Genomic DNA, 13,386 nt, shown 5'->3' with positions numbered 1-13,386 from the left:
CGCCCCCCTCTTGCCTGTTTATATTTGCTTTGATATACCCGCTCGGCTAGGCGGAGCGACACCGTGTTGTCTAAAATGGTGCGCGGCCGCCAAAGTAATGCGGCGGCGGGCGCAATGGATAAGTTTGTCCGAAATCCTGGCAATCAGCGGCGGGGAGGCGAAAATGCTGGATCTGAGTCTGCACCACCATCTCCTGCATATAGTTCCGCTTCCTCAGACCATCCGGATGCTACTCTGCAGAGAGTATTAGATGCGGTGACTGCCAGCGGGGCGCGTCTGGCGGACAAGATTGGACAAGTGCAGTCTGATCTCTCCATTATCCATCAGGACCTTCAACGAGTGAGAGAACGAGTGGGCGAGGCTGAGACCCGTATATCCAATGTTGAAGACTCGGTCGGCCCGCTGGGTCGCCGAACGGATGCTTTGGAATCTCAAATGACAGAGGTGCGCAAAAAACTGACGGATATGGAGGGGCGCTTGCGGCGCAATAACGTCCGTTTTGTCGGCTTGCCGGAAAAAGAGGAGGGTTCATCTCCTGAAGAGTTTCTGTTAAAATGGCTTCGTGATGCTTTTGGAACTGAGGAATTCTCACCTTATTTTACCGTGGAACGGGCCCATAGAGTCCCGCTGCGCCCATTGCCCCCGGGGGCTCCACCCCGCACCTTTATTGCTAAGTTCCTCCATTACCGAGACCGCGACACAGTCCTACGGCTGGCTCGCACTAAGGGCCCCTTGAAGTGGAATGGATCGCCCATATCTGTGTTCCCTGACTTTGCCATGGATGTACAAAAGGATAGGGCTCAATTCCTGTCTGTTAAGAGGAGGCTCCGTGAACTTGACCTACCGTATGCCATGCTCTTCCCATCTAAGTTGCGAGTGGTGGCTGATGGAGAAACAAAGTTCTTCACGACTCCTCGTGAGGCCACGGCGTGGCTGGATAGGCGTTTTCCGGCGAGACGTGCCCTGGCTGATCCCTGAGTTTCCGGCCTAACTTCGATGTTAACTATACCCTGTTTGCATTAGTCATGTCTCTTTACTTCTCTCCTCTCCTCGTGCTCTCACCTTGTTAATACTTATGTGCGCTGTACATGTTTGTTTATTAATGCGCGGCGGGAGGTTGCGGGAGTGTTGGAATAGGTTATTGTCCGTTATACTCCTGAATCCTAGTTGCCCTACCCTGCTCCCGCGGGCTCGTAGGGTCGGAGGACTGCCTGTCTGCCCACCTCGATGCTCTGGGTGGGCTCTAGAGGGTATGTTATCTCCTGATGCCTCTGGGGGAAGTGGGGGGGGGGGAGTTGCGCTTGCGGTTCGCTATGTTTAGCTCTTTAATATAGGTGTATGCCTGTTTTGTGTTGTGTCTACGATTTCCCCTCCTATATTGTTTGGGGAGGGATGTTGGTTGGTGGCTGGAGGCTATCTCTGTTCTCCCAAGAGTCATTATATTCTTGGCCCCGATCAGGGTACACGTGCACCACTTAATGGTGCAACGAAGGTTGTATATTTGAATTTGGGTATTTGTGTTTAGTTTTGGGATCCAAGTATGCTGCTAGTTGGGGGTGGTATACAGGGTGGGGGGTGGAGAAGGGTTTTGGGTTATGGTTTTATTATATGTGGGGATGTATGGTGCGAGTGGATACGGTTCATTGTTGTACTACTTGAGCATTGGTTTCTGATAACTGAACATAAGCATGGTGGACTTGGCTGGCCGCGGGGAGCTACATTTATTTTATCTTTAATGTGCTATGGCTGGGATTAAACTGCTATCGTGGAATGTGAGGGGTCTTAGTGACAAAGTTAAGAGGTCTCTGGTACTCAGACAGATTAAAACTTGTGCCGCTGATGTGGTCTGCCTTATGGAAACACACTTGGTGGGGAATAAGATTCTTTCGCTAAAAAGGCCATGGGTGGGATGGGCATACCATTCTACATATACTTCTGCCTCTCGTGGAGTTTCAGTCCTTATTAAGCGGACTGTCCCCTTCGTGCTGGAATCTGTGCAGACAGACCCGTGGGGGAGGTATGTGTTTCTGAAATGTAGATTATTTTACGTCCCAGTCCTCCTTTTGGCGGTTTATGTGCCCCCTCCCTATTCCCCTGATGTTCTTAAGAGGGCTGCCGGATTCATGGCCTCTTCCCCCGGGATATCGGTTATTTGCCTCGGGGATTTTAATAATGTGCTCGACGCGGCAATGGACAGGCTGTCTAGGTCCCCATCGACTACATGCCCTGGGAATACCTCTTTTGCTAATGTGGTGTCGGGGCTGGGTCTGGTCGATCCTTGGAGATTGAGACACCCGTCTCTTAGACAATACTCCTGTTTCTCTCACTCCCATTCTTCGTTCTCCAGGATTGACCTGGCCCTCCTCTCGAACGACATGGTCCCCCGGGTGAGCGATATTAGATATGAAACTAGGGGAATATCAGATCACTCCCCTTTGATCCTCACTCTAGATTTTAACTGCTCTAGGGGCCAGGCTGTATGGAAATTTAATCCATTCTGGCTCGTCCATATGGGGGACGGCTCTGAATTGGTGACCGCATGGCGGGAATTCTTTGAGTTAAATAGTGCCGGAACTGCTATCTCTATTCTATGGGACACGTTTAAGGCCTTCCTGCGAGGGAGCTTGATTAAACGGGTAGCTAACCTGAAGTCTTTCTATAAGCAACGGGAGGTGGTATTGGAGGCCCGGAGTGTCGCCGCAGAGCTGCAATACCTGCAGGATTCCTTAAATAGTTCTAAGTTAGCCTGGTTATCGGCTCAGAAAGAATGGAAGGATTATCTAATGGAGAAGACTCAGCATAGACTCCTTTTCTCCTCCCACACATTTTATGCTACGGGTGATAAACCGGGGGCGTATTTGGCCTCCCTGGCCAGAGGTGATAGACCTAATAACGTAGTGGTTGAGATCTTAAATTCTGATGGCATTTCCCTAACTCAAACCCCACAAATAGCGGCTGAATTTGCGTCTTATTATAGTCGTTTGTATGAATCTAAACTAGAGGGCACACAATTGCATCTCACTGATTACTTGGACGCTGTTTCCCTCCCCACTCTATCCAGCGAGGCCTGTGATCTGCTGGAAGCGCCTATTACACCTGATGAGATTATGGCTGCTATTAAGGCCTCCCCTAGTGGTAAAGCATCCGGCATGGATGGCATACCTTCAGAGGTCTATGGGCAGCATCTGGATTTTTTTGTCCCTCGCCTTCTAGAGTTATACAGCCAAATTTTTACACAGGAATCTCTCCCTCCATCTATGGCGGAAGCATTGATTGTGGTTCTCCCTAAGCCAGATAAGGATATTAGGAGAGTTGAGTCCTATCGCCCTATATCCCTCCTACCCACTGATATTAAAATATTAGCTAAGGTTCTAGCTGGTAGATTAAATACAGTCATATCTCACATTATACATCCGGACCAGACGGGATTTATGCCCAATAAGTCAACATCTATTAATCTGCGTCGATTGTTTACTCATCTACAACTCCCCTGTAGAGACCCCACCTCCTCCATAGTCGTTTCTTTAGACGCCGCTAAGGCTTTTGATTCCGTAGAATGGGCTTATTTGTGGGAAGTTATGCGTAGATTCGGTATAGGCCCAAACTTCATTAAATACGTTCAATTGATGTATTCCTCCCCCTCGGCGAGGGTGACGGTCAATGGCTTCGTATCTCATTCCTTCCCTTTAGCTAGGGGTACGCGACAGGGCTGCCCAATGTCCCCTGCTCTATTTGCTATGGCCATTGAGCCCCTTGCGTGCCTCTTGAGGACGGACGCGGGGATCACTGGCTTCAGGGTAGGTGCCCGCGAGGACAGAGTGGCATTGTATGCCGATGACGTTTTGTTATTTGTGGACCGCTATGCTGAGTCTATGCCAAGGATCTTGGAGATTATTGTTGAGTTCGGGCGATACTCTGGGCTCCTGATTAATTGGGAGAAATCCTTTATTATCCCACTCCGGGGGGAGGTTCCTGCTTCCCCTCTGGTGGCCCTTCCGCTGCGATGGGCGGATTCATTCAAATACTTGGGCATCTGGGTGTCTAACGATCCTCAAAAATTCTCCTCCCTAAATATCACTCCACAAATAACGTATCTCCGTAGTCGGGTGAAGGTATGGGGGAAATTACCCTTGACTGTCACAGGGAGGGTAAATATGGTAAAAATGGTCTTTCAACCCAAACTCTTATATGTTCTCCAACAATCTCCCGTATATCCCGCTGAAAATTTTTAAACAAATAAACGGGTTGCTTTCCTCCCTGGTGTGGGCTAGTAAGAGGGCACGTTTGCGACTGGATGCTTTGACCAGGTCGCGGGACATGGGGGGTTTAGCTCTCCCCAACTTCCGCTTTTATTACTATGCGACGCAGCTGGCGCATGTTTGGGAGTGGGTTACAGACCTCGATGCCTTGGCTTTGCACTCGCTGATGTTGCACCATGAATACCCTGGGGGCTCTCCCTTGCAGTTGCTCTTATGTGGTAGCGTAAAGATGTCCACGCTGCCACTGATTAAACAATCTATCCTAATATGGAAATTGGTGCATACGGTGATGCGAGGCCATGGTATTGATCCTGATACCCCACTGGATAATGCGTACGGGTTACCGGAATTAAATCAACTTCAGATCAGGGAAGTGTGGGGTAGGTGGGGAGTGCACTCCCTAAAACATATATATAATGACGGGACCCTTAACTCATTTCAACAAATTCAACAGGCACATAATGTCCCCTCGGGGTTCTTTTACCGATTCCTTCAACTAAGACACGCTCTGGCTACCCAATTCCCAGATGGTCCTCCGATCCTTGCTGACTCCCCTGTCAAATTAATGTTACAGACACTAGATTCAGGCCACTTGGTTTCTAAGATATATGGTCGTGTTCTGCAGCTACATCATGCGGATCCTCTGACTGCTCTCCGGGGACGGTGGGAATCGGATATGGGCACGTTGTCGGATGATGCATGGAGTACCGCTATGGGTGCCCATCGGATTTCCACTTCTTCTGTCAGATATCAGCAAATACAGCTATATATCCTGCATAGAGTATATATGACCCCGGCCAGGTTAGCACACATTGGGGGGACTCATAGCTCCCAATGCCCTAAGTGTGGAATCATGGCGGCTGATTTCTGGCATCTACTTTGGATGTGTCCTGTCGTGTCCCGATTCTGGATTGCTGTCATACGTACCATATGTGATACGGGGGTCCCCTCCTCCATATGCACATCTGCCCTATGTACCCTGTTGATAGTAGATGAAGAAGTTTTAGACCCACCTAGCAGACGATACGTTGTCAACCTATGTGCTTTAGCCAGAGTTTGTATAGCCCGGCTGTGGCTGGCGGGTGAGGCCCCGACAGTTAAGGCCTGGATAGCCCTGGTCAACGAAACTGTCGCACACGAAAAATTTGTGTTCCTGGCAAGGAAGGTAGAGAGGAAATGGGGTGCAATATGGGGCAGGTGGATAGAATCTAAATACTTTAAGGATGCATAAATCCAGCCTTGCGTCTTTCTCCTTACTATGTCCTGGTATATTCTGGGGGTAGTTGCCCCGCGGCCGGCCTTGCTGAGGTTTATTGAGATCTACTATGCTAGTTCTACTACGCTGACATCTATGTTGGATAGGCTATGCTTAGCTATGATAATTGTAAAATATAATTCATCTAAGAACACATGTTATGGGTGTTAATATACACAAATGATGCACCATGCGCCCTATGTATGGGCGATTGATCTATGCAATTGGATGTACGAGTAATGTTATGTTTGGTTGTTGTTGTGTGAAATGTTCATGAAAAATTTGTAAACTCAAATAAAAAGTATTGAATTTAAAAAAAAAAATGTATATTTACTGCATAAACGGTTAGACAAGGCTGAAGCTAGGGATCAGTCAGGTTGGTCAGACCATGCCTGTCCCTGTGGCACCAGGACCGTCGGGGTCTCAAAAACGCACCATATCCCAGATCACTGACACAGATACCGACACAGATACTGACTCTAGTGTCGACTATGAGGATGCAAAATTGCAACCAAAGGTGGCAAAAGGCATTAGTTACATGATTATTGCCATTAAAGAGGTTTTGCATATCACTGAGGAACCCCCTGTCCCTGACACGAGGGTACACATGTATAAAGGGAAAAAGCCTGAGGTCACTTTTCCGTCCTCATTTGAGCTAAGCGACTTGTGCGAAAAGGCTTGGGAATCTCCAGATAGGAGACTACAAGTTCCCAAAAGGATTCTTATTGCGTATCCCTTTCCACAAAAGGACAGGATACGATGGGAATCTTCGCCTAAGGTAGACAAGGCGCTGACACACTTATCCAAGAAGGTGGCACTGCCTTCTCAGGATACAGCTTCCCTCAAGGATCCTGCTGATCGTAAGCAGGAGGTTACCATGAAGCACATTTACACACATTCCGGTACTAGCGTTAGACCGGCTATGGCATCGGCCTGGGTTTGTAGTGCTGTCGCAGCATGGACAGTTTCTTATCTACGGAACTTGACACCCTAGATAAGGATACCATTCTAATGACCCTAGAGTATATCAAAGATGCTGCTTTATATATGAGGGATGCTCAAAGAGACATTTGTTTACTAAGCTCCAGAATAAATGCTATGTCTATTTCTGCTAGGCGACTCTTGTGGACCCGACAGTGGACGGGGGATGCCGACTCAAAGCGGCATATGGAGTCGTTGCCTTACAAGGGGGAGGAATTGTTTGGAGAAGGCCTCTCGGACCTTGTCTCTACTGCTACGGCCGGTAAATCGAATTTCTTACCTTATGTCCCCCCGCAGCATACTAAAAAGGCATCTCATTATCAAATGCAGTCCTTTCGTTCCAATAAAAGCAAGAAGGTACGGGGATCGTCCTTCCTTGCCAGAGGAAAAGGCAAGGGAAAAAAGCTGCATGCAGCTAGTTCCCAGGAGCAGATGTCCTCCCCTACATCTGCAAAGTCCACCGCATGACGCTGGGGCTTCCCGGGGGGAGTCAGCTCAAGTGGGGGCGCGTCTTCGCTTTTTCAGCCAGGTCTGGGTTCACTCACAGGTGGATCCCTGGGCTATAGAGATTGTTTCTCAGGGATACAGGCTGGAATTCGAAGACGTGCCTCCTCACCGGTTTTTCAAATCGGCTCTGCCAGCTTCCCCGTCAGAGAGGGAGTTAGTGTTGTCTGCGATTCAAAAATTGTATCTTCAACAGGTGATAGTCAAAGTTCCTCTTCTCCAGCAAGGAAATGGGTATTACTCAACCCTGTTTGTGGTCCCGAAACCGGACGGTTCGGTCAGGCCCATTTTGAATCTGAAATCCCTGAACTTGTACTTGAAAAAGTTCAAGTTCAAGATGGAATCGCTCAGAGCGGTCATCGCCAGCCTGGAAAGGGGGGGGGGGGGGGGGGGGTTGGATGGTGTCCCTGGACATAAAGGATGCATACCTTCATGTTCCGATTTTCCCTCCTCACCAGGCGTTCCTGAGATTTGCAGTACTGGACTGTCATTATCAATTTCAGACGTTGCCGTTTGGGCTTTCCACAGCCCCGATAATTTTCACCAAGGTAATGGCGGAAATGATGGTGCTCCTGCGCAAGCAGGGGGTCACAATTATCCCATACTTGGACAATCTCCTCATAAAGGCGAGATCTCGGGAGAAGTTGCTGGACAGCGTGTCGCTGTCGGTGAGAATGTTGCAAAGGCACGGCTGGATTCTCAATATACCGAAGTCCCAGCTAGTCCCTACAACGCGTCTGACCTTTCTGGGCCTGATTCTAGACACAGACCAAAAAAAGGTTTTTCTTCCGATGGAAAAGGCTCAGGAGCTCATAGCCCTGGTCAGGAACCTATTAAAGCTAAAAAAAAGGTTTCAGTGCATCACTGCACGCGTGTCCTGGGGAAGATGGTGGCATCGTACGAGGCCATTCCCTTCGGAAGGTTCCATGCGAGGACCTTTCAATGGGATCTACTGGACAAATGGTCCGGGTCCCATTTACAAATGCATCAAAGGATCACCCTGTCTTTCAGAGCCAGAGTATCTCTCCTGTGGTGGCTGCTCAGTGCTCGCCTCCTAGAAGGCCACATGTTCGGATTTCAGGACTAGATCCTGGTGACCACGGACGCAAGCCTCCGAGGTTGGGTAGCAGTCACAATGGGAAGAAATTTCCAAGGTCTCTGGTCAAATCTAGAGACTTGTCTCCACATCAACGTCCTGGAGTTGAGGGCCATATACAACGCCCTACGCCAAGTGGAGGCATTGCTTCGGAACAAACCGGTTCTGATTCAGTCGGATATTCATCCCGGGGGTGGACAACTGGGAAGCGGACTTTCGCAGCAGACACGACCTGCATCCAGGAGAGTGGGGACTTCATCCAGAAGTCTTCGCACAGGTCGTGGGTCGGTGGGGACTGCCTCAGATAGACATGATGGCGTCCCGTCTCAACAAAAAGCTAAAGCGGTATTGCGCCAGGTCAAGAGACCCTCAGGCGGTAGCAGTGGACGCTCTAGTGACACCTTGGGTGTTCAGGTCGGTCTATGTGTTCCCTCCTCTACCCCTCATACCCAAGGTGTTGAGAATAATAAGACTAAGCAGAGTCAGAACAATCCTCATTGTTCCAGATTGGCCACGAAGGACTTGGTATCCGGATCTGCAAGAGTTGCTCACAGAAGATCCGTGGCCTCTTCCTCTAAGACAGGACCTGCTGCAGCAGGGGCCCTGTCTGTTCCAAGACTTACCGCGGCTGCGTTTGACGGCATGGCGGTTGAATGCCGGATTCTAGCGGGAAAAAGGTATTCCGGAGGAGGTCATCCCTACGCTAATAAAGGCTAGGAAGGACGTGACCTTGAAACATTATCACCGTATATGGCGAAAATATGTTTCTTGGTGTGAGGCCAGGGCTGCTCCTATGGAGGAGTTCCATATGGGTCGTCTGCTTCACTTCCTGCAAACAGGAGTGAATTTGGGCCTAAAATTAGAGTCCATAAAGGTCCAAATTTCGGCCTTGTCCATTTTCTTTCAAAAAGAATTGGCTTCTCTTCCTGAAGTACAGACATTCGTGAAGGGGGTGCTGCATATTCAGCCTCCTTTTGTACCTCCGGTGGCGCTGTGGGATCTTAATGTGGTATTAAGTTTCCTCAGGTTACCTTGGTTTGAGCCACTCAAAACAGTGGAGTTGAAATATCTCACTTGGAAAGTGGTCATGTTGTTGGCCTTGGCAAGGCGTGTTTCGGAATTGGCAGCTTTATCACATAAAAGCCCATACCTGGTTTTTCACGTGGATAGGGCAGAGTTGAGGACGCGTCCTCAGTTTCTGCCAAAAGTGGTCTCATCTTTTCATATGAACCAACCTGTTGTCGTGCCTGTGGCTACACAGGACTTGGAGGATTCTGAGTCCCTGGATGTGGTCAGGGCTTTGAAGATTTATGTGACCAGAACAGCTAGGATCAGGAAGACTGAAGCTCTGTTTGTTCTGTATGCAGCCAACAAAGTTGGCGCTCCTGCTTCAAAGCAGTCTATTGCCCCCTGGATCTGTAACACGATTCAGCAAGCGCATTCTACGGCAGGATTGCCATTGCCTAAATCGGTTAGGACCCATTCCACTAGGAAGGTGGGCTCTTCTTGGGCGGCTGACCGAGGGGTCTCGGCGCTACAGCTGTGTCGAGCTGCTACTTGGTCGGGGTCAAACACCTTTGTAAAGTTCTATAAGTTTGATACCCTGGCTGAGGAGGACCTCCTGTTTGCTCAATCGGTGCTGCAGAGTCATCCACACTCTCCCGCCCGTTTGGAAGCTTTGGTATAATCCCCATGGTCCTTACGGAGTCCCCAGCATCCTCTAGGATGTTAGAGAAAATAAGATTTTACTTACCGGTAAATCTATTTCTCGTAGTCCGTAGAGGATGCTGGGCGCCCGTCCCAAGTGCGGACTTCTTCTGCAAGACTTATATATAGTTATTGCTTACATAAGAGTTATGTTATAGTTTCATCGGCTTGAACCGAGACTGTTGTTGTTGTTTCATACTGTTAACTGGGTAGTTTATCACAGGTTATACGGTATGATTGGTGTGGCTGGTATGAATCTTGCCCTTGGATTAACTAAAATCCTTTCCTCGTACTGTCCGTCTCCTCTGGGCACAGTTTCCCTAACTGAGGTCTGGAGGAGGGGCATAGAGGGAGGAGCCAGTGCACACCCAGAATCCAAAGTCTTTCTTAAAGTGCCCTATCTCCTTCGGAGCCAGTCTATTCCCCATGGTCCTTACGGAGTCCCCAGCATCCTCTACAGACTACGAGAAATAGATTTACCGGTAAGTAAAATCTTATTTTTAAGCATTTCGGGCCTGATTCAGAGATGTACGGTGATGCAGCTGCCCATGGCGGAAGGAAGTGAAAGGCCGATGCTACTGTTACTTAACTGCAGGATTGCAGGTTGCAACGCTCCCGGAAGGCAAACCATTGCGACATACCTGCATTTTTGCTGGCACTCCCGGTTACCGCCTCCATGCAGTGCCGGGCTGTCGCTCACTCTCACTTTGCGAATAAATCCTCTCTGTGATGGCCATTGCAGCACATACACAGTGCAACTCATGTGCAGGCAGCCGATAAACGCTCAACTGCGTAACAGTCGGGTTTGCGTCCATCTTGAGTCAGACTCTCCGCCTGGTAAGAAATAAAAACACCTACTAGGCTTTAGGTAAGAGACTGTTCACATGAGAAATATATGTACTTCACAGTGGGCCTGATTAAGATCCCGACAGAGATGCGTAGCATGCCTCAAAGTATCAGAGGACGGTGATCTCCTGGCCTCTTGCTCGGAACTACGGCTGCCAGTTTGCCGGACAGTGGTGCCGCGGATGATCCAGAGCTGCATCCTAGGACACGGCACGGATCAGCAATGCATGCAGGAGGTGTGATTCCTCGGGCCGCGTTACCATATTAGAGCTTACGCTGCTGCTTCCATGTATCCTGCAGCAATAGCCTTTCTATCCACATCGAATCAGATCCTACAGTGTATGCACAGTACGTTGCTAGGAGGAATGTCGCAGGTTTTCCTCTTATCGTCTCTTCTGTGAGCAGGAGTTAATGTTGGCAATTGGCAGAGGGCTGCGTATGAGAGATGTAAAGCTGCATTTCCCAAGGGGTTAGGGAGATACAAGGTTAAATGTAATTAAGTGTTTGTAGCAGAATGAGAACGCGTAGCGCTTTGATAGGCCATGTGGGTGGTTTCCATGGAAACAGAAGACAAGTTCAAAGAACACAACCATGTATGTTTAGCCTTCCGGTACCGATATTGATCCATCTCTGTGCATTTAAAAAAAAAAAAAAAATTATTTAGTAACATTACTTTTTTCAATTATTAATATTATTTAACAGATTTACACTTCACTGATATACACTGATACACGTCATTGGCCTCATGTGCGGCACTGTACCATCCATACATTACCCTTAATCTTGGTAACAATTTAAATCAAGGCAAAGAGGTTTGTTGTAGTTTTGTCAGCAGGCATTGTGACATACACAAGTTTTACAGTATCTAATTAGACTAATTCAGTGTGGTTGTATCCCTTCACTGCTAAGGACAAGTGGCACTCATCCACCTAGGTGCCTTAGGCACTCCAGAAGTACAAATGGAGGAAAAACTGAGAGGTGCCTTATGACATAATCGTCCCCCCCCCACCATCACCAAATCTGGGGATAGTGCTCTACTGGTTGAACTGCTGGACCTACCGTAGCAGGTGAAGCCTAGACTGATCGGGAGGTATCCTAGGAGTATCTCCCTTAAGCTGGGTACACACTAGACGATATGCTGTGATCAGAGCGACCTATCCGGTACATCGTCTAGTGTGTATCCATGATATGCGTGCTCCCGCAAGTTGCTAATGACATGCCCTGCAGCAGTGGCTCCCCCCGTTTGACCCTGGCAAGTGCGTGCTGGGTCCCAGCGGCGGCAATGTCTGGCTGAGTACACATCGTTAAGTGTGTACCCAGCTTTATTGTTCTACAGATGGTAGGATGCCTATTTAAATAATGATGTGGAAAGCTACAAGAAATTAATGCATTTTCTACTATTCTTCTTACTATCCTAACATAGAAAACATGGTCTTACATTTTACTGAACGACTTGCTGTTTAGGACCACTGGCAAGTGGGTCAGGCTCTAAACTTGCACAATTTGAGAAGAAAAATGCTTCATTCCCTAACATTGCTCCTTTTTGTTCTTTTATTTTATTTTCCGTAGGCCGCTCTTAACCTACCTCACCGCCCTCCTCTGCACTGTTCCACAATAATTCCAGTGGTGGCCGTGGCCCTGAAGTTTCTTATGCAGCTCCTGAGGCTAAAGGACTCCTGGTGTTTCCTCCCTTGGATGTTGCTGATATCTTGGACTTCTCACCATGTCCGTGATGGGGTCCGTCATGGACTCTGGCTCTACCCATTCGGAAAGACTGCCCCGCTTCCATATTGGCTATATGTGGCAATCACCGCCTCCTTACCGAATATATGTTCCCTTATCATGTACCTAACTGGAACGAGGGAAATAATGACCAAAAAGCACGGGATATACATTGATGTCTAAGGAATGGAAGAGTGGAGCGGTGTAATTTCTGATGGCTATAGGTGGTGGTATTTATATAATATATAAAGTTGTTTCATATTTTGTGGGTATAAATATATATACTGAGATATTTTGACACTCATTGAGACCAAGTTTAAATCTAAATTTCAGCTCTACTTTTGTTGGCAATAGTATATTGATATTTATTTATTTTTACATTTCAGTAGACATACGCATCTCTTTTCAACGTGATGTCTGTATATAGTGGATGTGGGTGGCCCTTATGCGTGGTCATAGCGCAGACTATATCGCTCACATACATGGGAGAGTAAACAGTAATGATCACTGTAGGATGGCACCACCAGTCTCTGTATGGGGGTACTATGGTGGCAGTAACACAGGCTAATTACCGCTTTTAACTCCCCAGGTGACAACGTTTGTGATAAAACCTTTAACTGGTGATGCTGCCCATAGCAACCAATCAGATTCTATCTTTTATCTTCTAGAAGCAGCTAGATAAATGTTAAGTAGAATCTAATAGGTTGCTATGAGCAACATCACCAGTAATAAAAAAAAACTCCCACCTTAGTAAATGTACAGATGGAGCCATCTTTAGCTTGGCCTTTAATAGGATTAATTGAGCCAGGGCAGTCGGACTTAATCCCCAGCTGTAATGACTTAATCCCCCCTGATGTACTGTTCTCTCTGTATTGTATAGCAGCTGAGAACAATAGATAAAAGGTTTATGCTAATAAACCATGGTGTGCCTAGGCGCAGCAGAGAGGCCAAGATGAGCGAGGCTCCCTCTGTACCCTCTAGAGTTAAGGAGGCCATTCATTGCTGTCTAGTTAGCA

At 48.0% G+C, this 13,386-nt stretch overlaps 1 protein-coding gene across 1 annotated transcript in view; it reads left to right on the top strand.

The window, feature by feature from the left end:
• Window positions 1-13,386, top strand: part of TMEM267 (transmembrane protein 267) — a 57,356-nt gene that overhangs the window by 43,171 nt on the left and 799 nt on the right. The window contains exon 3 of the mRNA XM_063961740.1: window positions 12,218-13,386. This exon is cut by the window's right edge and continues 799 nt beyond it. Within this exon, the coding sequence (XP_063817810.1) occupies window positions 12,218-12,553 (336 nt within the window). The 3' untranslated portion in view covers window positions 12,554-13,386. The remainder of the gene's footprint in view (window positions 1-12,217) is intronic.

This window comes from Pseudophryne corroboree, chromosome 1 (assembly GCF_028390025.1).
Source record: "Pseudophryne corroboree isolate aPseCor3 chromosome 1, aPseCor3.hap2, whole genome shotgun sequence".
Taxonomy (NCBI): Eukaryota; Metazoa; Chordata; class Amphibia; order Anura; family Myobatrachidae; genus Pseudophryne; species Pseudophryne corroboree.
Note: the sequence above shows the minus strand (reverse complement) of the source record. Positions and strands in the feature narration are given on the sequence as shown.